Raw genomic sequence first — 22858 nt, forward strand, 5'->3', positions numbered from 1 at the left:
GAACCTTGGAGACTGGGTTTTAGAAAGTAGTGGATAAGAACCATCTCAAATCATATTAAGAAATTAAATACAACATTCACGTATTTAACTTTCTAGACATCTAATTCATAGGCATGAAGGGTTTTCTTTTCCAAAGTTTTATCTTCCGGGGTCCTTGGACCACACAGCTCTAAATGAGATATCTCCATCAAATCTCTCCCCTCAGAGCTCAGGGAACCCCCACAGAAAAGGAGGTGGAAAGATTGTAAGAGCCAGAGGGGATGGAGGACACCAGGAGGACAAGGCCCTCTGCATCAACTAAGTGAGGCTCATGTGAACTCACAGGGACTAAAGCAGCAAGCACAGGGTGGACACAGGTCTGCACCAAGCCTTCTGCATATTAATATAGCTTCCAGCTTAGTACTTTTATGGGACTACAGAGTGTGTGAACAAGGGGGTCTCTGATTCTTGTGCCTGCTCGAGGTTTTTTTCCTTCTGATGGGTTGATTTATGCAGCCTCGATGTGATGGGTTTTGTGTTATCTTATTGTTATTTTATTTTGTCACATTTAGTTGTTATCTCTTAGTAGTCTGTTCTTTTCTAATGAGAGGCAGAAAAGGAGTGGATCCAGTGGGGAAGGGAGGTGGGAAGGAACTGGGAGGAGTAGAGGATGAGGAACCTGGAATCAGGATGTATTGTATGAGAAAAGAATCTACTTTCAATAAAAGGGAGATCTTGCCAATACACAGTGATAAATGACAATCCCTTTAACTGACACTTAGGACCTAAACATTTCATACATTGCCATATCCTGCTCGGTTCCCTTGATTTGAAGCATTTCCCTTATTTCTAGGATTGTGGGTAGCTCACATATTTGTTGACAGTTATGATGATTGTCTTCAAAACTGTATTGGTTTACCATGAAGTCAATGAGAAATAATAAAAACTATCAAAAGTTATATAGGTACAATTATGCACTGGGATATTCTAATTAAAACTGCCATGTGATGAAACAAAATTGACTGCATCACATCCAAGACAGTTCACATTGTCTCATAGACTTACATTCTAGATGTATTCCCTGGGAAAAGAAATTTTAACTTAGAATTAACTTTTTAAGGAAATATAAATAAGATGTCCTTAGGATATATTTTAGATCAATTAAGCTATCCTCAGTACAAGATTCCTGTTAAGACTTTCTAGACAAGTAAGGAACTCTTAGGTCAAAGAATCCTACACTTCTGTACTGAGAGGGAACAAACTCCTGATCTACTTTTATTTTTCAAGTAGATTTTCAGCTTTAAGAATAGTTGACAAAATTTCCTGTTCAGAGAAATATTCTAGTCCTTAGATTTCATTTTAGAAAAATGGCTACATAGGAAGGTGGCACCGGCTCTGTTCTGTCCAAGAATACAAAGCAGTAGACAGTGTTAAATTGTTACTGGAAATCCATCATTTGGTGTGTAATGGTAACTCAGGAACTAACAATCTAATTCTTTTTCTTATAGAAAATAATATTATACCAAAGCTTATGTACACTGTGCTACTTTTCCTAAACTTAAGGACAATATAGAGACTTTGTATCATATGAAATTCAAAAACTTGGTGAAATTTGTTTTTTATTTTATTTCGGAGTTTTTGAAAGCTGTGTTATAAAATACTCAATAGGGCTTACTAAATGTGTCAAAGTCTTTTAATCAGTAAATTCATCAAATTTTAAAAATAACTACCCTCCTCAATTGTCCAGAAAAGAATAGTTTTTAAATTGGGCCAGGAGAGCCAGGCAGTGGTGGCACACGCCTTTAATCCCAGCACTCGGGAGGCAGAGGCAGGTGGATCTTTGTGAGTTCGAGGCCAGTCTGGTCTACAGAGCAAGATCCAGGAAAAGGCGCAAAGCTACACAGAGAAACCCTGTCTCAAAAAACCAAAAAAAAAAAAAAAAAAAAAAAAAAAAATTGGGCCTGGAGTATACAAAGCCCAGGTTTAATACCCAGAACTTGGGATGTGGGGAGGGGACTTAATAATATCAGTGTCTAAAACCCTTACTAAAGATTTCTGCTGGTAACATAGCTCACTGGCAAATTGTTGTTCAGTGTGCATGGGAACTTAGGTATCCCTAGTATCACAAAAGAAACAAAATGAGTAAGTAATTAATTATGCATATTCATGAAATCTCCAAAATAATGAAAGACATAGATTTCTGAGATGCATGGCATGAGCTCAGACTTCTACCTTTACAATATTAATCTCATTTTTATTGAAATTTCTATATATTAAGAAATAAACCTATTATTCCAATTACTTCCAAATATCCAATTATTTAAAATATATTAATTATTAATAATTCCAGTTATTAACAAAGCTTTCTTAGAAGCCATTAGGCAAAATCTGCCTTGATACCATGCACTTTGAACACAGGACCCAGGGGAACCAGGCTGCATCTGACAAGAAGGTCTCCTCCCTGAGGTCTAGCTTCCATCATACCAGAAGCTGCTATACAAGCTTCCAAGGGAGGGAAGCATACAACAGTCCTACTCGGCTGTAATGCCTGTTAGCCACACCAACAAACAGCATGACATGGTAACCCTTAGAGTATAATAGTGGCATTCACATCTTGGTGGTAACCAAAAGCTCTCTAATTGGACTTAAGGCCCAATCAACATAAGGGAAATCATGCCTGGTACTGGGAACCTAGCAAACTCCCATAGGCTAGTGAGGTCATTGATCTCACAGAAGAACCTACTATGCCCCTTTATTAGAGAGCAAAAGTACTAACTGTTTCTAAATATTTATCCTTATACCCACAGATAAATACATCTCTCACCACTCATCAAAGAAACTTCTCTTAGCAATAGATGGAGATTATATAAAACCACACCAGAGATCATGGTGTACCCAGCCCTAATTCGTCTATCTACACCACAACCCCGCATGTAAGGCTCAAGTAACATCACAAAAGGGGGATCTGGAATCAACTAAGAAACAGACCTCTGGACAAGCCCTAAAGACTTTTCCTGGAAAGATTAAGACAGAAGATTCACCTCCAGAGATGTACGCATCTTCCCTACAGAGAAGGGAAGCCAAAGAGAAAGAGCCATCTGTGCAGCCAGACAGGGTTCGGGATATAAGCCCAAGAGTGCTACAGCTAGAATCTGAGGTAGATCAAGTCCCATCTTCCTGAGGAACTGCCACATAAATTTCCATAGTGGCTGCACGAATGTGCACTCCCACCAGGAATGTGTAAGTGTCCCCCTGCTCCACATCCTCTTCAGCATGAGCTGTCACTGTTTTATTGATCTTGGCCATTCTGACATGTGCAAGAGGAAATCTCAAAGTAGCTCTGATTTGCATTCCCCTGGTGGCTAAGGATGTTAAACATCTCTTTAAGTGTTTCTCTGCCATTTGAATTTCCTTTTTATAATTCTGTTTAGATCTGTACCCCATTCTTAAATGTATTATTTGTTTTCTTAATATCTAGCTTTTTGAGTTCATAATATAATTTAGATATTAGCCTTTTATCAGATGGGTAGTTGCTAAAAGTCTTTTCCCACGCTGTAAGCTGCTGCTTTTTCTGAATGACAGTGTCCTCTGCCATGCACAAGTGTTTCAGTTTCAGGAAGTCCCATTTATTGATTGTTGATCTTAGTACCTGTGCAACTGGTGTTCTGTTCAGAAAGTCTTTTCCTGTGCCATTAAACTCAAGGGTATTCCCCACTCTTTTTTCAACCTGGTTCAGTGCATCTGGTTTTATGGTGAGGTCTTTGCTTGATTTAGAGTTGAGTTTGTGCAGGGTGGTAAGCATGGATCTATCTGCACTCTTCTACACTCAGTTTTGACCAGCGCCATTTGTTGAAGATGCCGTCATTTTTACAGTGTGTATTTCTAGCTTCTTTATCAAAAATCAAGTGTCCATAGATGTGAGGATTTACATTTGGGTCTTCAGGTTGATTCCATTGATCAACGTGTCTGCTTCTGTGCCAATACTATGCTGTTTTTATTACTATAGCTCTATGATACATCATGAAATTGGGGATGGTGATACCTCTTATCAGTTCTGTTACCATTCAGGATTGTTTTAGCTATCTTGGGTTTTTGGTGTTTACATATGGAGCTGAAAATTGTCCTTTCAACATATGTGAAAAACTGTCTTGGAATTTTGATGGAGATTGCATTAAATCTATAGATTGCTTTGGGCAGGATGTTCATTTTTACTATATTTATCCTATCATTGAGCATAGGAAGTATTTCCATCTTTTCATATCTTCTTCAATTTCTTTCACTCTCTTAAAGTTTTTATCATACAAGTCTTTCATCTGCTTGGTTAGTTACCCCAAAGATATTTTATATTTCTTGAGGCTATTGTGAAAGGTGCTGTTCTTTGACTTCCTTCTCAGTCTGTTTGTCATTTGTATAGAGGACTACACTACCGATTTTTGCGAGTTAATTTTGTATCTAAATATTTTGCTAAAAGTGTTTATCTGTAGGAGTTTCCCAGTGGAATTTTAGGATCATTTATATAAACTGCCATATCATCTGCAAATAAAGATGCTCTGACTTCTTCCCTTCCAATTTGTATTCCCATTATCCCCTTCAGTTGTCTCATTGCTCTAGCTAAGACTTCAAGCACTATATTGTGTGTGTGAGTATGTATATGTATGTGTGTGTGTATATGTGTGTGAGTATATATACACACATATACACACACACACACATACATACAGATAGATGATCATGTGGTTTCTGTCTTTCAGTTTGTTTATGTGGTGGATTACATTTATCAATTTATATATGCATGCACAGGGTCTGCACAGGTCTGAACCAGGTTCTTTGTGTATATAGCACTGTTTCCAGTTTAGTGTTTTTATGGGATTCCTGAGTGCATGAACAAGTGGGTCTATGGAGTACCCAGGGTCCGAGGGCTTAGCTATGTCCAGCGTGGGATATCTGAGGGGAAAAAAAAATCTATGTACACTATGTTCTTATGTCTGTTAACTTTATTCCTCTAAGACAAAATTCTATCAATTCAGTTATTGCTCTGTCAGGCATTCAAGGCAGGAATAACTCTAGACATATCAAGCTCTATATCTGTCTACTTTATTTCTCTGGGATGAAATCCTGTCTCCATAACTACAGTTCTGTCCAGTTTCCCAGCTCATAGTCCTGCTAATGACTAAATTATGCTTTCAGCCTCCTCTTTGTCCTCTGTGTCCTCTTTCTCCATCTCTGCTGCTCTCTACTCCTGGCACTCAGAAAACTCTACCCGAGATCTGCTTACCCCCTAGGAACCTCTGCCATCCTCTCTTCTCTCTCACCATCTCCCTGACTTCTCACTGGTGAATACACCTATCTACGCTGCAACTGCCACTCTTCTGGAAACCAGACTCTAGCTTCCCAGGGTTCCAATACGGCCTGAAGATCAGTGACTGTAGGAATCCTCGAGGCCTTCAACACTACGTCGGTACTGCTGACGCATATAACGTCTGCCCTGAGCAGCCACAGTGTTCTAAGCCGTGAACACGGGGACACCACTGTTGGACTACCCAGCTGCAATGGGTTCCAAGTCACTCAGGTAAATCCACCCTTCTGTGTGTCCTCTCGGTCTCATTCTAGAGAAGCCCACCTAATACAGTGGCTAACGCTGTCCCAGCTGTCCGTCATCTGGCGGCTCACATCCACAAGAGTCCTCCCGATGCAGTTTCACCACCTACACGCACATGTCTTGTCAATTCACTGTGTGGCTGATAGAGCAACAATGACAGGAGAGTCTTGAAAAACATGCCTCTTCAGAGCTAATGTTGAAGAAATAACTAGACAAATACGGAGAACCCTATAAACTGGTGTCAATTCTTGAGGAGTATTTGTCGCATAATAGAAAAAAGGGAGGGGATGAAAAGTGTGCCAAGGAATACTTAAAGACCCCCAGAAAGCCCTGAGGGAAGCACTGTCAGGAAGCATTAGGTTGTCTGTACACCACACTCGGAGTTCAGGAGATGGGTCAGACGCAGTGGTAAAATAGTAATGTAGTAAATTCAAAATGATGATACACTGCAAACCAGAGGCTAACAGCCCAAACAGATTTTCTCCTTGATAGTGCTTTTTCCATTGTTTTAAATGGCCTCAAATGTTTCTTTCCATCCATACTTACGCGAGCAGGTGGCCGTCTGCCACTCCAGACACTGTCCGTATGGAAAAGAGATAATGTAAGCATTGGAGTCCACACATCGCTTTGTACTGCTGCACCACATGCACTCCATGCCATTGCTCGTGCAGTTGGAACACGAGGTCCTCAGGGAGCAAGGCTTCTTGCACGGCCTTGCATTTTGATTTGGGCTGACTGGAACAAATCAATAACTGCAATTATTTCATTTGGCAACTTCATTTTTCAAACTAATCTCTACTTTTAACTATGCATATGGGTGTTCGGTCTCATGTACTGATGCCACCACAGGCATGCCTGGGCCTGCAGAGGGCAGAAGGAAAAGGGCATCAGATTCCCCTGAGACACCATGTGGGTTCTGAAAATCAAATCCAGGCCCTCCAGAAGAGCAACCAGTGCTCTTATCCACTCAGCCACCTCTTCAGGCCCCTGGTAATTTCATTTTAACACAAATGCTTGGGTTTTATCTGTTTTACTATTTTTTAAAAGGTTCAGTTAAGCAGACTGAAGCATTATAACACAAGGTAAAAGTTAAAAAAGTTGATGCGGTACTAATTTAGTACTGAATTTGAAAACACGTAGTTCCTTTATTTCTTAATTCTTTATAAAGTACAAGGTGTACAATATTTAAAACTGCAAACACTGTAATCAAGAGCTCCTCTTTCCATTATCTCAACAGTGCATGTTTCTCCATAAAAGTTCCATATCTTTTTTAAGTAAATGTCCCGTGACTGCGTCTTTAGTATAAACAAGTGAAAATGTACAACTTACTGTAAAATCATAATACAAAAATACAGCATTTATCACACACATCGGGATGGTGATCATTTTCAAAAACAAAACAACGAAAAGAAAATGACAACTACTGGCATCTGAGGACTGGAGAGCGCATGGCCCGGAGGAATGCAAAGTGTGCAATCGCTGGGGGAGAGCAGAACCAACCTGGAATTTTCATTTGATAATCAAATCTACATTCACTATGGACCCAAGGAAGTGAAATCACAGCCCAGTCATAACACCATCGCTCTAAATAGCCAACAAGTGAAGAAATCTGTATGCTCACAGTCATAGCAACTTCACTATAAATGGCTAAAAGGAACCCAATCTACCAGAGAATGAATAGATAAACAAAATGTGACCTATACATTAGACTATTATTCAGCCATGAGCAGGAAGAAATTTATCACACATGGATAAACTCTGAAGACATTATGCTAAGGGAACAAAGAAATCACAAAGTATAAAGTGGTGTGACTCCACAACATAAAGTATCCAAAGTATCAAATTCAGGGAAATAGTGCAATGGTGTTTTCCAGGGGTCTTAAAGAGTAAGAAATGTTTTGTTTGAAAAAAATAGAGAGTTATGCTGGGCAATGGAGGTGCACACCTTTAATCTCAGCAGGAGTGAGTTCCAGGACGCCAGTGCTACACAGACAAACCCTGTCTCAAAAACCCACAGAGTTCTAACTTTGCCAAATAAACTAAGTTTTACAGAAATAGTAGTCATGGCTGCAAGACAATGAGACATACTTCATGAACTGTACACTTACAACTGGTTAAAACAGTAAATATTCATAAAATGTTTATAACCACAATAAAAATACAATTCTTTAAAAAGAAAAGAATTCAAATACTTCTTTTCCATTTAACAAAATCAATTTCAAAAGGAGTAACAAAAGTATTTCTTTTTAGAGAACTGAAACAATATATTCTAAGATTAAAAATTACTCAGTCATTAATCTTAAAGATAAACCTTTCCTTCAGACAGTATTATGATAAAAGCAAAAGACTAACCAATTAAGAGGTCATTGCTAAACTGTTAACCATAACCACATGTCCATAATACCACCCTGACAACCAAGAAAGACAGATTATACAAACAATACATTGGGCTGGAGAGAAGGCTCAGCAGCTAAGGGCACTTGATGTTTTTGCAGAAGACCAGGATGATTCCCAGAACCCACACAGAGGCTCACAACCATCTGTGACTCCAGTTCCAGGGGATCTGACTCTCTCTTCTGACCTCCACAGGTACCAGGTGTGCACAGGATACACATACAGATGTGCAAACAAAACACTCATACACACAGAGTAAAGTAAATAAATCCTTAAATTTTTTGTAAAAGATAAGTAAAATTTAAGACATTATGTAAAAATAAACATTTACCATTACAAGTTAATGCTAAAATCAGTTAAAAAAAAAAACCCCAACTTGGGTGTATAAATAAAAACTAGGGTCAGAGGATGAACATTATAAAAGACTGAAACAAGTCCCTGCACTCTGGAAAGAAAGGCTGGACAACAGGCTGACGCAGACACAGAAAGGCTGGTGCACCTCTACTTACCAACAGGCTTTTCACAAACGAGGCCATCTGCCATGGACGTACAAGGGTTTGCCTTCAGTCCTGCCACTGCGGCCCTCTCTAAATAAGCACAGAACCCAGAATCACTGGGCTCCCCGGGAAGCCACTGCAGCGTGGTGTTTGTGAATGGAGACATGTCCTCCCAGCCCCAGTAGGATATGTTGATCTTGCGCAAGCCTACCCAAGGGGACACTTTCTGCAAACGACAGGAGACCGGCATTGAAGTGGTTAGAAGAAAAGCTACCTCATGACACTGGTCAACAAGTAGCTCCTTATCATTAAATGTTACATTTGAGAATACATAAAGCTACCTTTCCAATCACCTTTACTTCCACCAACAGTCTCAGCATAATCTAGGGGACGATGTAGATCGCAGCACTGTTTGGAAAGCACTGGGCTTTGAGCTTAGCTATAAGGTTAGATGATTTTATTTTTTTTTTAACCCTTGTTCATTTTTTCCCCTTTATAAAATGGGCATATAGAGTGCCTTTAATCCCAGCATTCAGGAGTCAAAGGCAGGCTGATATTCAGAGAGTTCTAGGCCAGCCAGGGCTACACAGCAAAATCCTATTGCAAACAAACAAACAAATAAACCAAACTAAATGAAAAAAAAAAATGTCAACACTCAACATACCGCTACTGCTATAACTAATACTATTAGGTATAGAGTTTAATCAGTTATGGATTCAGGAACCTACAGATAAATTAAATTCAAAATCTGTGCTGTGCAAAACAGAAAATGAAATTAACGGATCTGTACGGATTCTGAATGAAGACTTCTCAAGGACTCCCCAAATCAGGATTTCTCTGCTATGTTTGAACTTTCATAAAATTTTAGGAAAACTGACATCATCTATTTCACAGACAAAATCTGACTATCACATTGAAAATCTGATAAACACAAGTTGAAAAAAGTCACATTAACTATTCTCAATACCCTCATTGATCATAAAACTTAGCACAAAATCAAAATCAATTCTATATTTATATAACTTATTTAAATCATTATTTAAAAGCTAAAATATATTCTAAATCCAATTTCCATTGTTCTATTAGAGTATGGACACCTCTTTTATATATTATATAACACATGATAATTTATCTTCTAAATCACTAAGCTACTTAATAGTCACTATGATGGAAAATTGTTTCAAAGCATCATTCTTCTAAATTCTTTTATATATGTGATATCAGAGTAGAGAAAAATGTCACTACAATAAGATATTTATACATGGTATTCATGTGATACAAATGTTCCTAGGGAGGTTAAGTTAGCCATAGACCTTTAAATTTTTAAGTGTATAAATACAATGGACTACACACTGTAAATACTCAACAGACATTTCTTGGATAAAATTAAAATACCTTATGAATTTTCACTTTGACAATGTCATATTGCCGAAAGAATAGAGTACAGATAGCACTTAAGAAAATTTAATAAACAAAGGTCTTAGAATAGAAATTATTTTATAGTATCTAGCATAATGCTGAGACAAAGCTGGGGTTAACAGTGCTTCTAATTATAAAACTCACACATGCTTCTTCATTAGGATTACCATATGTTTTACACATTTATTCTGAGAGGTATTTTGATAACAAAAGCTGCCTTTTAAATCATGCTTTATAATAACACTAGTCAGAAAATCAATCCAACACAGAAATTTCACAATACAGTGTGCTTCACGTCACAGCAACTCTTGCTGTGCTTCCTATCTACGGCAAAGGAAAGCCATTAAAAATGAAATATTAGGCCCTGACTCATCATGATAAGAATCTGAAAGAAAAGGAAGAGAAACAAAATGAAGCCTGTGATAAAACATTTAAAGTAACTATTATTCAATAAATGAGCCAGACAGGCAGTTGAAATGAAAGATAAATTATTGTATTATGAAAATTTACTGCACCATACCATAAATCATTAGAACATTTCATTAGCCATTTCCGATAAGTAAATGATCATTTGACCCAAGATATCTCTTTAAAGTGAATGAATTTGTCGATCTTTATTGGCCAAAGAAGGGTTATCTTAAGCCTGTGCACCTGCAATGACTCGGGATATAATTCATTTTATAGAGATATGCCTAATGAAATGTCACCTTGAAAAAGTTTCCACTTTGAAATCCTATGAAAAGTTGTTTCTGATAAAACAAGGCATCATTTATATGATGTGACTCAGCAATCCAGCAAATCTGAGTTTATCATCCACTCCTTATGGATTATAATAGGCAACAGAAATCAGCAGCCACAAAAAGTCTTCAAATACAGAAATCAAATGGCCAAACTTGTGGCGATTTTGTAACTGGCAAAAACACCTGATGCTAAACACAGGAAAATCAACAGAGCTTTAAGGACGAAGTCTAACGTTTTTGAAATTCAAAAACACGAGTGTGCAGATCAAATGCTTATGGTGTGGCAGGACTTGATTGGCACTAATTCTCGTGTGCTGAGTGGCAAACTGGCAAGCACACGTATACAAAAGAGCAGCCCCTGACAGCACAAAAAACAGATCTCACTTTAAAAAAACTGTTATTTTCTTTTTATTATTATTATTTTTAATTTTATAATTTAATTTAATTTTACATATCAGCCATGGATTCCCCTGTCCTCCCGCCACCCCCACCCTTCCCCCAATCCACCCCCCATTCCCATCTCCTCCAGGGCAAGGACTCCCCTGGGGATTCAGCTCAGCCTGGTAGATTCAGTCAAGGCAGGTCCAGTCCCCTCCTCCCTACACCCAGGATGAGCAAAGTGTCACAGCATAGGCCCCAGGCTCCAAAAAGCCAGCTCATGCACTAAGGACAGGTCCCTGGTCCCACTGTCTGGGGGCCTCCCAAACAGTTCAAGCTAATTGACTGTCTCACTTATCCAGAGGGCCTGATCTAGTTGGGGGCTCCTCGGCTATTGGTTCATAGCTCATGTGTTTCCACTAGTTTGGCTATTTGTCCCTGTGCTTTTTCCAATCATGGTCTCAACATCTCTCGCTCATACAATCCCTCCTCTTTCCCGCCAATTGGACTCCCAGAGCTCCACTTACATTTTCTAAAGTATAAATATCAAAAGATCTCCTCATCTGCTACCACATACATTGCATATACCACCCACTATGCTGGAAGCTACTAAAGACAAGTTAAGATAAAAACTGTAGGATTTTTCCAACTTCCTTATAGTATCTCCAAGTCCTGCGAATGCTGGCTAGGGCATTTCTCCAAGACTAGTCCATAAGCTCATGCTATGACTAGCTGTCCATCCTCATCTTCAGGAAGTACCCTGAGTGCATTTATCATGGCAGTTACCTCACTCAAGAACAACTGTCTCTTCTCTACTGCACTGTCTGAGAAGAGCGCTTCATTGCATCTCTGGGTTCTCATACAGCAGGAGACTACCAAATACAATAACAGTTTTCATACATGTGCTATAAGTAATTCAGATAGACATTTACTTTAAAAGACAAAAAAGAATAAATCATTTCTGCAGATCATGGATCACTGCATATGTCCATCACATAAAGAACCCAAAGGTTTACCTGCTGTGTGTACTTCTGTATTTCATCCAAAACAAATTCTACCTCCTTAGAAGTTGTCAGAGAAGCGAGATTTCCACTGAGATTATAGCAATAAAGCTTTGCATTGTCATAACTTTCTCTACTGGAATTGATTCGAAGACAAGCATCCCCAACGTGATTCCAGCCTTCTCCACAAAGGTGAGCTAGGTAAAGAAAAAAGAATAGCATCTTACTTTTACATTACAAAGAATTATGGTTCTTTATCAATTATTTCAAAATTATAGATATGACTATTGTGTTAATTTAAAATTTTTAGATAGAACTTTTCAAAATTTCTTAATATCCCAAAGTTTATTTAATAGTTTGCTAGAGAGTTAAAACAAGATCCTAATTCTTTCCTAAATTCCTTTGTTTGTTTTGTTGAAACAGTCTCACTACATAGACCAGGCTAGCCTTGAACTCATCTGCTTCTGTCTCCCTAGTGCTGGGATTAAAGCAAGCATCATCATGCCTGGCCTTTCCTGAATTCTTAAACAACATGAGCTCTGGTTCTCCAACACCTATTTTCTACATTGACTCCAAAGATTCCTGTGTAGTCTAGGACATCACCATCTGACCTCTCGAAAAACAAAGTTACTACTATATTTGTCTAATTCCAGGCTACAAAAGATCAGATTACTTTTTTAATTATTTAAAACAATTTATAAATTCAAATATATTTTGATCATATTCTTCCCCTCCCAAGTCCTTCCAGATCCTCTCCTCCACTCTACCCACACAACTTTAAGTTTTCTCAAAAAACAAAAACACAATATAACAACAAACCCCCTAAAACCAAGAAAACAAAATAAAACAACTACCCACAAGGGAAAAATACCAAACAAACAAAAACTCACCAAACTGTAACCAAATAAAAGCACACAAAAGAACTGTGGAGTCCATTCTATGCTGGCCAAGTACTCCTGAACATTAGGCCTGCCCTGGAGTGGCCTTTACACAGTGTCCCTCCATTGGAGGAAGCTGAGTTCTCCCTCCTCCCACAGGTACAAGGACAGCTCACTTGTTAACCTCCTTTACCCTAGTGGCCAAGCTTTCATTCATTTATTTTAAATATAACAAAATGAAATCTAAGATAAACTATCCCATCAGAGTGGAACAAGACGAGACAAATAAGAGGAGGAGGTGCAGGGGAGGGCCCAGGACGCAGACCCATGCGCTCGCTCGCTCGCTCGCGCGCTCGCACACCTAGGAATCCCGTGAACGCACTAAACTGGACATCACAGGAGTGCAGACGACCTAGGAGCAGATCCCTTTAAGAGAAGAGAAAGCCAAGCTGAGCTTGATGCACCCGGCCTCTAACTCCAGCGTCCAGGAGGCAGAGACGGGACAGCTGCAGTTCCAGGCCAGACGGCACTACCGAGTAAGTTCCAGTAAGACCCTACCAAAAATAAATAAATGAATAAAATAAAATAAAATAAAAATAGAAAGAAAGCAATGGTTTCAACTAGAAAAGAAAGCAAGCTGCTACTGCTTTCCTTGTGAAGAACTGAGAACCAGACTCAGCTGAGCAGCACAGCAGGCTGATCAGGATGGATGACTTTTCACCTCACAAAGAACAACTGTAATTACAGTGCTACTGTTAGTCTGCCTCCTCTCTCCTCTGTCCCCTCCTCCCTCCTCTGCCCCCTCCTCCCTCCTTCACACCCCTCTCTCCTATTCCACATCCCCATCCTGGTAGGGTCTTACTATCATTCACTTCATGATATATTTTTAAGTAAAAAAATTGTTTTTCATCCACTATATTTTGATCATGGTTTCTCCTTCCCCTGACTATTCCAGATACTTCCCACTTCCTCACCCACCCAAGTCCATACTCTTTTTTCTCTCTCTCTCTCCAGAAAAAAAAAAAAGAAAGAAAGAAAAAAAAACAAATCAGAATTTTTAAAAGAATATAGAAAAAAACAGTGTACCCTGAGGTATGGAATCACTAAATAGAGTAAGAACTTTAAGAGTGGGTGTTTTACATGAGAATTAACTCCTGTGGAGGATGCAGCAGGAGGAATGTTAGAAGTTTGAGGACATTCTGGGCTACACAGTGATTTCAAGGCCAGCCCTCACTATAGTGTGAGATCTTGTCTCAAAATTAAAATGTAACAATAAAACAAACGAATAAGAACATAATATATATTATGATGAAGCAGTTATCTTCTGCAGTCATTTTTCTTGAGATCCTTAAGGAAGGAGGAGCAGAGGGAAGGTAAGAAGGCACGAACTCACGCTGCCGAGAGTCTGGACACAACAGTGTGCAAACACAAGCCCTCAGAACTAGACGCTCACAAGTCAGGTTCCTTCAAGGGTAAGGTTCCTCCCTGGTGGGTTGACCATGCTCCAAGAAGTCTACATCCAAAAGTCAGCACAAACTGGACCTGATTTGGTTCTTTTCAAGGAACACAGTTTGGTGGGTTGAGAAAGGGGGAAGGATCTTGGAGGAGTTGGGTAAGGAACTGAATATAATCAAAATGAATTGTAAAAGATCTTCAAGAACTAATAGAAATGAGAAAAGAAAGACAGATAAAAATAAAACCACTGATTTCTGACATAACTTTACATACTTACTTCTTCACTTCTTTATAGACTATACTACTCAGCAACAGTATTTTATCAGAATCTATACTGACGTTTGAACAGCATCGATTCTCTAGAACATCTTAGTGTCCACATCTATGAAATATAACCTCTCTCTTCCTTTGTACAAATGTCCTTCGAGCAGGACTGAGATGTTCACAGAACTCGTTTAAGGCAGTACTTCTCAAACTTGTGGTCTTTAACCTTCAAAAAACCTTGAGGGTCACCCAGTTCTTGGGGTCTTGGGTCTTACCTCATCAGCAGGTGCAGGCAACTACTACCTGCCTTAAAAAGCCAGCAGCAGACCCCCACCCTCTCTCTGTTCCCTCTCTGCTCTCTGCTCTGCTCCCTACCCCAGGGCCTGGCTCCCCTTTTTCCCTTTCTCCTGTTTCCCTCCTAATAAAGCTCAAAAAAGTACCATTGGGTTCTGTCGTGACCATGACCTTTCCACGTGGTAATCAGCGCTGCCACCAGCGCCACAACCAGTGCCATTCATCCTTTCAGACATGGTGAATGCATGGAAACAGTGGACACAGAAAATGGATGGAAACAGTGGACATGGAGAATGGATGGAGACAGTGGACACAGAGAATGGATGGAAACAGTGGACATGGAGAATGGATGGAGACAGTGGGCATGGAGAATGGATGGAAACAGTGGACACGGAGAATGGATGGAAACAGTGGACACGGAGAATGGAGGGAAACAGTGGACACGGAGAATGGATGGAAACAGTGGACAAGGAGAATGGAGGGAAACAGTGGACATGGAGAACTGAGGGAAACAGTGGACATGCAGAATGAATGGAAACAGTAGACACGGAGAATGGATGGAAACAGTGGACATGGAGAATGGATGGAAACAGTGGACACGGAGAATGGAGGGAAACAGTGGACATGGAGAATGGATGGAAACAGTGGACACGAGGAATGAATGGAAACAGTGGACACGGAGAATGGATAGAAACAGTGGACACGGAGAATGGATGGAAACAGTGACATGGAGAATGGATGGAGACAGTGGACATGGGGAATGGATGGAAACAGTGGACACGAGGAATGGATGGAGACAGTGGGCAAGGAGAATGGATGGAAACAGTGGACACGGAGAATGGATGGAAACAGTGGACACGGAGAATGGATGGAAACAGTGGACACTGAGAATGGAGGGAAACAGTGGACACGGAGAATGGAGGGAAACAGTGGACACGGAGAATGGAGGGAAACAGTGGACATGCAGAATGAATGGAAACAGTAGACACGGAGAATGGATGGAAACAGTGGACATGGAGAATGGATGGAAACAGTGGACACGGAGAATGGAGGGAAACAGTGGACATGGAGAATGGAGGGAAACAGTGGACACGAGGAATGGATGGAAACAGTGGACACGGAGAATGGATAGAAACAGTGGACACGGAGAATGGATGGAAACAGTGACATGGAGAATGGATGGAGACAGTGGACATGGAGAATGGATGGAAAGAGTGGACACGAGGAATGGATGGAAACAGTGGACACGGAGAATGGATGGAAACAGTGGACACGGAGAATGGAGGGAAACAGTGGACACAGTGAATGGATGGAAACAGTGTACACGGAGAATGGATGGAAACAGTGGACACGGAGAATGGAGGGAAACAGTGGACATGGAGAATGGATGGAAACCGTGACATGGAGAATGGAGGGAAACAGTGGACACGAGGAATGGATGGAAACAGTGGACACGGAGAATGGATGGAAACAGTGAACACGGAGAATGGATGGAAACAGTGACATGGAGAATGGATGGAGACAGTGGACACGGAGAATGGATGGAAACAGTGGACACGGAGAATGGAGGGAAACAGTGGACACAGTGAATGGATGGAAACAGTGGACACGGAGAATGGACGGAGACAGTGGACATGGAGAATGGATGGAAACAGTGGACACGGAGAATGGATGGAGAGAGTGGACACGGAGAATGAAGGGAAACAGTGGACATGGAGAATGGATGGAAACAGTGACATGGAGAATGGATGGAGACAGTAGACACAGAGAATGGATGGGAACAGTGGACATGGAGAATGGAGGGAAACAGTGGACACAGTGAATGGATGGAAACAGTGTACACGGAGAATGAATGGAAACAGTGGACACGGAGAATGGAGGGAAACAGTGGACATGGAGAATGGATGGAAACAGTGGACATGGAGAATGGATGGAAACAGTGACATGGAGAATGGATGGAGACAGTGGACACAGAGAATGGATGGAAACAGTGGACATGGAGAATGGATGGAAACAGTGGACACAGTAAATGGATGGAAACAGTGGACACGGAGAATGGAGGGAAACAGTGGACACGGAGAATGGACGGAGACAGTGGACATGGACAATGGAGGGAAACAGTGGATACAGAGAGTGGATGGAGACAGTGGACACGGAGAATGGATGGAGACAGTGGACATGGAGAATGGAGGGAAACAGTGGACACGGAGAATGGATGGAGACAATGGACATGGAGAATGGAGGGAAACAGTGGACATGGAGAATGGATGGAAACAGTGGACACGGAGAATGGAGGGAAACAGTGGACATGGCCATCAGTTTTAAAGATGACAGGGAAGAGGTGTTAATTATAGCTTCTTCAATGTGGGACTTGGTGTCCTCACCAAGTTTTCCCATGCCCTACATTCTTAAATTTTCCATAATAAAATTGGGGGATGAAAACTGAAACTTAACATGAGGGGATTTAGTTTTATTATATAAATCAAATTTAAAGCAACCTAGTTTTGTGGCTTTGTTTTACCATTTTACAAATCTCTTTAATGTCACACATAAAGACACTGTATTTTCATATCTGCTTCTGCATTCAGTCAACTGAGACTGTGTACTATTGAACAAGACTTCATACACCGCGTTCTCCTGTTTGCTTCTGCAGGCAGAAGACCATCTCCTGCTGCCTGTGGTCATGCCTCCCTGCCATTATGGACTCAAACCCCCAGAATCATAAGACAAAATTAACCCTTTCTTCCTCGAGTTGCTTTGGGTGACGGCATTTTGTTTAGCAACAGAGAAGTAACTAATACAAGTTCTTTTGCTTAGAAAAATTTACATGGCCCTGTAGCTAGAGTTTTCCTGCCTGGCCCACAGTCAGGACGAATCTGTTACCCGCCAGTCCCACAGCCGCTCAGACCCAACCAAGTAAACATAGAGACTTACATTGCTTACAAACTGTATGGCCATGGCAGGCTTCTTGCTAACTGTTCTTACAGCTTAAATTAATCCATTTCTATAAATCTATACCTTGCCATGTGGCTCGTGGCTTACCGGCATCTTCACATGCTGCTTGTCATGGCAGCAGCTGGCAGTGACTCTCTCTGCCTTCCTGTTCTTTCTTTTCTCCTCTCTGTTAGTCCCGCCTATACTTCCTGTCTAGCCACTGGCCAATCAGTGTTTTATTTATTGACCAATCAGAGTAATTTGACATACAGACCATCCCACAGCAGCCCTAGGTATATAGGTATAGAAAACAGATTTATAAATTAAACAGTTATTGATAATAAATCACAACAAATCTTATTTTAAAATTTTTTGAGATAAAATTTTGCTATTTATCAAAGTCAAAAATAAATTTTCATACTAATGGGACAGACATTTGGTTATTAATACATAAAGAGTTAAATCTTAACTAAACATCTGATACTTTGGAGACTGTGGAAGACATTCCCCATTTCAGTGCTTTTGAGCATTAACAGCTATTTGAATCTTATAACTATCATTGTTGAGAACACCAGTTCTCATAGGTAGAACAGAATGGCAGAAATATAGTTAAGGACAAATCAAAAACTGTTATAAATTCTGTTTTAATATCAAAGTTTATTTAAAATTTTTTTATGAAAAGCCAGCAACTCAAATACCAATTTTTAAATGAAGCATTCAAACACAATACAATGCAAAGAAATACTAATTTAACATTTACATGCTGAAAAATTACAATGGCCAAATATATAAAGACTGTAATTAAATCATTGTTTCTGTAAGAACAGAAAACTTTGTACATACACTAAAAACAATACAGTTTATAACATACAACAGTCAAATCTGAACCCAAGTGTCTCATGAAGCATCTCTGGTAACACATGCTAGCATGTACAGGCAAAGTGAACATGGTTGTGTTCAGAACCCAGGCTACAGTGAAGTCACAGGACTCAATAAAAGTGTTGCCAAAAGTATTTCAGACTCATTAAGCATTTATTTTCTAACTAATTTTGATGGATGAGTACTCAAAAAAAAAAAAAAACTTTCACTATTGCCAAATTTTCTAAACCCCTTACATCCAGTGTGACCCAATATGGAATGGTGAAATAGAGTTTAAGCCAGGCTTCGCAGTCTTAGAAAAGCCCACAGTAGACAGAACAGAATGAAAATTCAAAACGAAGTGCATCTTCACACCATTTGCTTTGACCTCACACACGCACTAAAAGGTCTTGTTGCTCCAGTTCACCGATAGCTAATATTCTAAAGATTAAACTGGGAACCTGGAGTAACACGCTGAGACCAGAGAAGTCCTCAGAAAGTTGTTAGCACTTAGTGAATACAGCACGGCTTTCTTGTCGTGCTTAGGCTACACATGCAACAGTCTTTCCAGTCTTACAGAATTCAAAACACCAAATCACTTTTCTTCATGTTGAGACGTGTTTGTTGAATTATTGGTGGTTTCACACTGTGATGGGGGAAATGGGAAATGTCTTCCACAGTCTCCAGAATCTGGGCACTTACTTTGGTCCTATATTTCCTCAACATGCCCTCATTCCTCTTTGTACGTATTCTGTGTGATTACATGATGGGAGAATGTAATGTTCTCTTTGCTTTTGCAGGGGTTAAAGTTAAAAGACTGCCTTGAATCTCAGAAGACACACTGGACTTTTAAACAGTGTTCAGACTGTGAAAGACCACAGAGACTTTTAAAGTTGAACTAAATGCATTTTGCATGAGGATACTGCCATGAGCCTATGGGAGTCAAGGGATGGAATGTGGGTGTTTGAATGAGGAAGCCCCCAAAGGTTCGGACATTTGAACACTCGGTTCTTGGTGGGGCTCTCGGGGAGATTCAGGTAGTGCGGCCTTGATGAAGGAAGCACATCCCTGAGGGAGGGCTTTGAGGGGAAAAGTCTTCCGCCACTTCCAGCTTTTTCTCTCAGCTTATTGCTTGCTTTTTATGAGCTCTCAACTTCCTGTTCCTGCCGTCAAGCACACATCTTGCTGCTATGACTCCCTGTCACAATTCATTCTCATCTCTCTGGAACCATAAGCCGGATTATCTCCTTCTAATATAAGTTTCCTTGGCCACATTATTTTACTACATTAATGGGAAAGTAACTAATATATGGATTAAAAGACAGAAATCACAAAATCATTTCAGCAGATACAGAAAAAGCCTTTGAAAAATCCAATATTGCCTTCATAATAAAAGTCATGGGGAACCTGGAGGTGGAGAGCATTTCTCAATACACTAAAGGCTACACGCAACAAACCTACAGGCAACACAAGACTAAAAAGGAACTCAAAGCATTTCTACTAACATCAGGGTCAAGGCAAGTGCGTCCACTTTCTCCACTTCTGTTTAACACAGTGTTGACGTATTAGCTAGGGCAACACACAGCAAAGGAAACACACAAGTGTAGATTGGGAAAGAAGCTTGAAGCATCCCTGTCAGCAGATGAAGCAATTTTATACCTAAGACCCTAAAAACATTCTTCAAAAACCCTTAAGAGCCGAGAAACAGGTCCAGCAAAGCAGCAAGGTATAAAAATCAACGTACAATTATCAGCAGCCTTCCTTTATGCCAATGACAGACTGAAAAACCCCCTGGTAACAGTGTAGACATTAAAACCAACAATTAATAAATGGATCTCGGGAAACTAAACACGTTCCATACAGCAAAGGACACCATCACTCGAGTGACAAGACAGACTAACAAGGAGAAATAATTTTTCTAGCTATACATCTGACAGAGGATTGGTATCTGGAATCCATAAACAACTCAAATTAAACATCAAGAAAACAAACAACCCAATTACAAACCCAGGCATTAAACTAAACAAAGTTCTAAAAAGATGAAAAAGCAAACAACTGAAAAACTTTATAGAAAAAAAGGGGAGTCAACATCAGTAGCCATCAGAGAAAACACAAATTAAAACTATTTTGAGATTTCCTCTCATGCCAGTCAGAAGGACTAGGGTTCAAAAAGAAAAAAGAAAATAAAAAGATGGTAAATGCTGGTACTCAGAGTGTATGTCCGGGAAAGGAAACCCTGATGTAGTCACCAAGGAAATCAGGGCAGCAGCTCCTCAAAAAGCTGAAAGGAGCCACCAAATGATCCAGCTATACCAGTCTTGGGAATGAACTCAAAGAACTCCACATCCTGCTCAAGAAATACCTACTCATCCATGTCCACTGCTGCTCTATCACAATATCCAGTAAAAAGAAACAGCCTAGATGTTCACCAACTCATGGATGGTAATGAAAATGTGGTCTATTTACACGATGGCATGCTATTCAGTTACTCATTTTAAATGAGGTAAGCCAGTCCCAGAAAGACAACTGTTGCATGTTTCTCTTATTTCTGGATGTTAGCTTTGAACCTTTAGATGTGTGTGTTTCTTTTGGAATTAACATAGAGGTCAGTACTTACTAAGGAGCCATGAAGAGGAGCTTTCAATGGAAGGGAGACAGTGCTCCCTGTTATACAAGGTTTAAAGAGAAAGATGGAACAGGAAGGGTTTAGCTGTGGTGGGAGGGTAAACAGTAGAGGAGGGAGTTTGGAGAGGGATAAATAACACTCAAAACCTTCAAAAAAAGCTATATGGAAATCTACTATGATGAAGCTTGCACACACACACACACACACACACACACACACACACAAGGTAAAACAGAGTTACCCTTAAGTGGAGTAGCAATGGCCCTACTACACACCAGAAGCTAACAAATAAAAATCCCAGTGTCAGAAACGGTCACTTCCTTTGGAGTTGTTGGCCAGTGGGGTACCACAGACCCCAAACAGTATAGGTACCGCCACTGCTTTTCAGCATGCTCCAGAATTCGCCAGTAAGACCCTACTGCTAAAGACGCCACATACTTGAGGCATATAAATCATCTCTATGGCTAGCTCTCCTTACTCCTAGCTCTAGAATGTGCTATGCACACTACCGGAGGAAAAAAAGTATCATCAACCATACCCAATTGTGAACTCTTTGAGTTACAATATTGACTGTGCCAGTAAAGAGCCACTGGTACAATCGCATGACCATTACAGGAATGACCAATCACTTCCTGACTGGATCTATGTCCCACTCCACAAGAGGAAACCCATACTTGGCACCATTACTGACCCAAGAACCTATACCCAGACAAGTCATGGGCTCTAGGGGAGAACCCATTACTAGTATTGTGCTTAGTGAACAGGCTATTAAATTGACTCCTAATGACTTTTCCTTATACTCACAGATGATGACATAATATTATTTGTCTACAAAGTAAAACACTCACTTACCAAGTCATGAAACATTTACCTGGCAAAGCCTGACATTCTTGCTGTCGCTGATCCCACTGGCAATTCAAGTTTAGTGAACAGCTTTTACAGCTTGTAAGTTTGTTACAAATCTGCTCATTTCTTACATGACATTTGGTATAGTTTCTGACAGACTAGAAAATTGAAAGACAAAGCATGTTATTTTTCACAATCGAACAAACAAGGATTCTTAAACATCACAAAATTTTAAGCCCCTGTTGAACTTTAAAATATGCTTTTATCTCCAAACCCAATTCCATTGAATCATAATTTCTCTAAATTATTGCATTAGTGTTGAATTACATTTGGCTTAAATCTACCGTTCTACATAGTAAACTTCAATATAACTTAGAACATAAGCAACACATACTGAGAACATTCTTTAACAGATATTAAGTCTGAGGCAACCACGGAAAGCAAGCTTTAGCAATCACAGCATGCCAATGATAAGACCATGTCCATACAGGGCAAATGCCACTATAATGAACTAAGCTGCTTCCGTATATATCACTTGGATTTTTGTTGTAGTTCTTACTGTTTATTTGTTTTGCTTATATGTCTTTTGTCTGGTCTTAGGGAAAACTGGAAAGTGTTCCTTGAGTCTCTAAAGGTTCAGGGTGCCATACAATTCATGAACTGTTCTTTGCTTAAGTAAACTCTATTCAATTTTGT

General features: G+C 40.0%; 1 protein-coding gene across 10 annotated transcripts in view; it reads right to left on the reverse strand.

Annotated features, from left to right (window-relative positions):
- Atrnl1 (attractin like 1) overlaps positions 1–22858 on the reverse strand; it is a 604076-nt gene that overhangs the window by 495304 nt on the left and 85914 nt on the right. For all 10 annotated transcript variants that reach the window (XR_008213236.1, XM_052714295.1, XM_052714293.1 and 7 more), the window contains exons 14-17: positions 22188–22320; positions 12023–12204; positions 8482–8695; positions 6125–6313 (exon numbers count right to left, since the gene is read on the reverse strand). Coding sequence is in view for 9 of the 10 variants with exons in the window: in XM_052714295.1 (XP_052570255.1) it covers positions 6125–6313; positions 8482–8695; positions 12023–12204; positions 22188–22320 (718 nt within the window). In the remaining variant the exon portion in view is untranslated. The remainder of the gene's footprint in view (positions 1–6124; positions 6314–8481; positions 8696–12022; positions 12205–22187; positions 22321–22858) is intronic.

The sequence above is a fragment of the Peromyscus californicus genome, unplaced genomic scaffold (assembly GCF_007827085.1).
Source record: "Peromyscus californicus insignis strain IS unplaced genomic scaffold, ASM782708v3 Scaffold_4__1_contigs__length_199733344, whole genome shotgun sequence".
Lineage (NCBI taxonomy): Eukaryota > Metazoa > Chordata > Mammalia > Rodentia > Cricetidae > Peromyscus > Peromyscus californicus.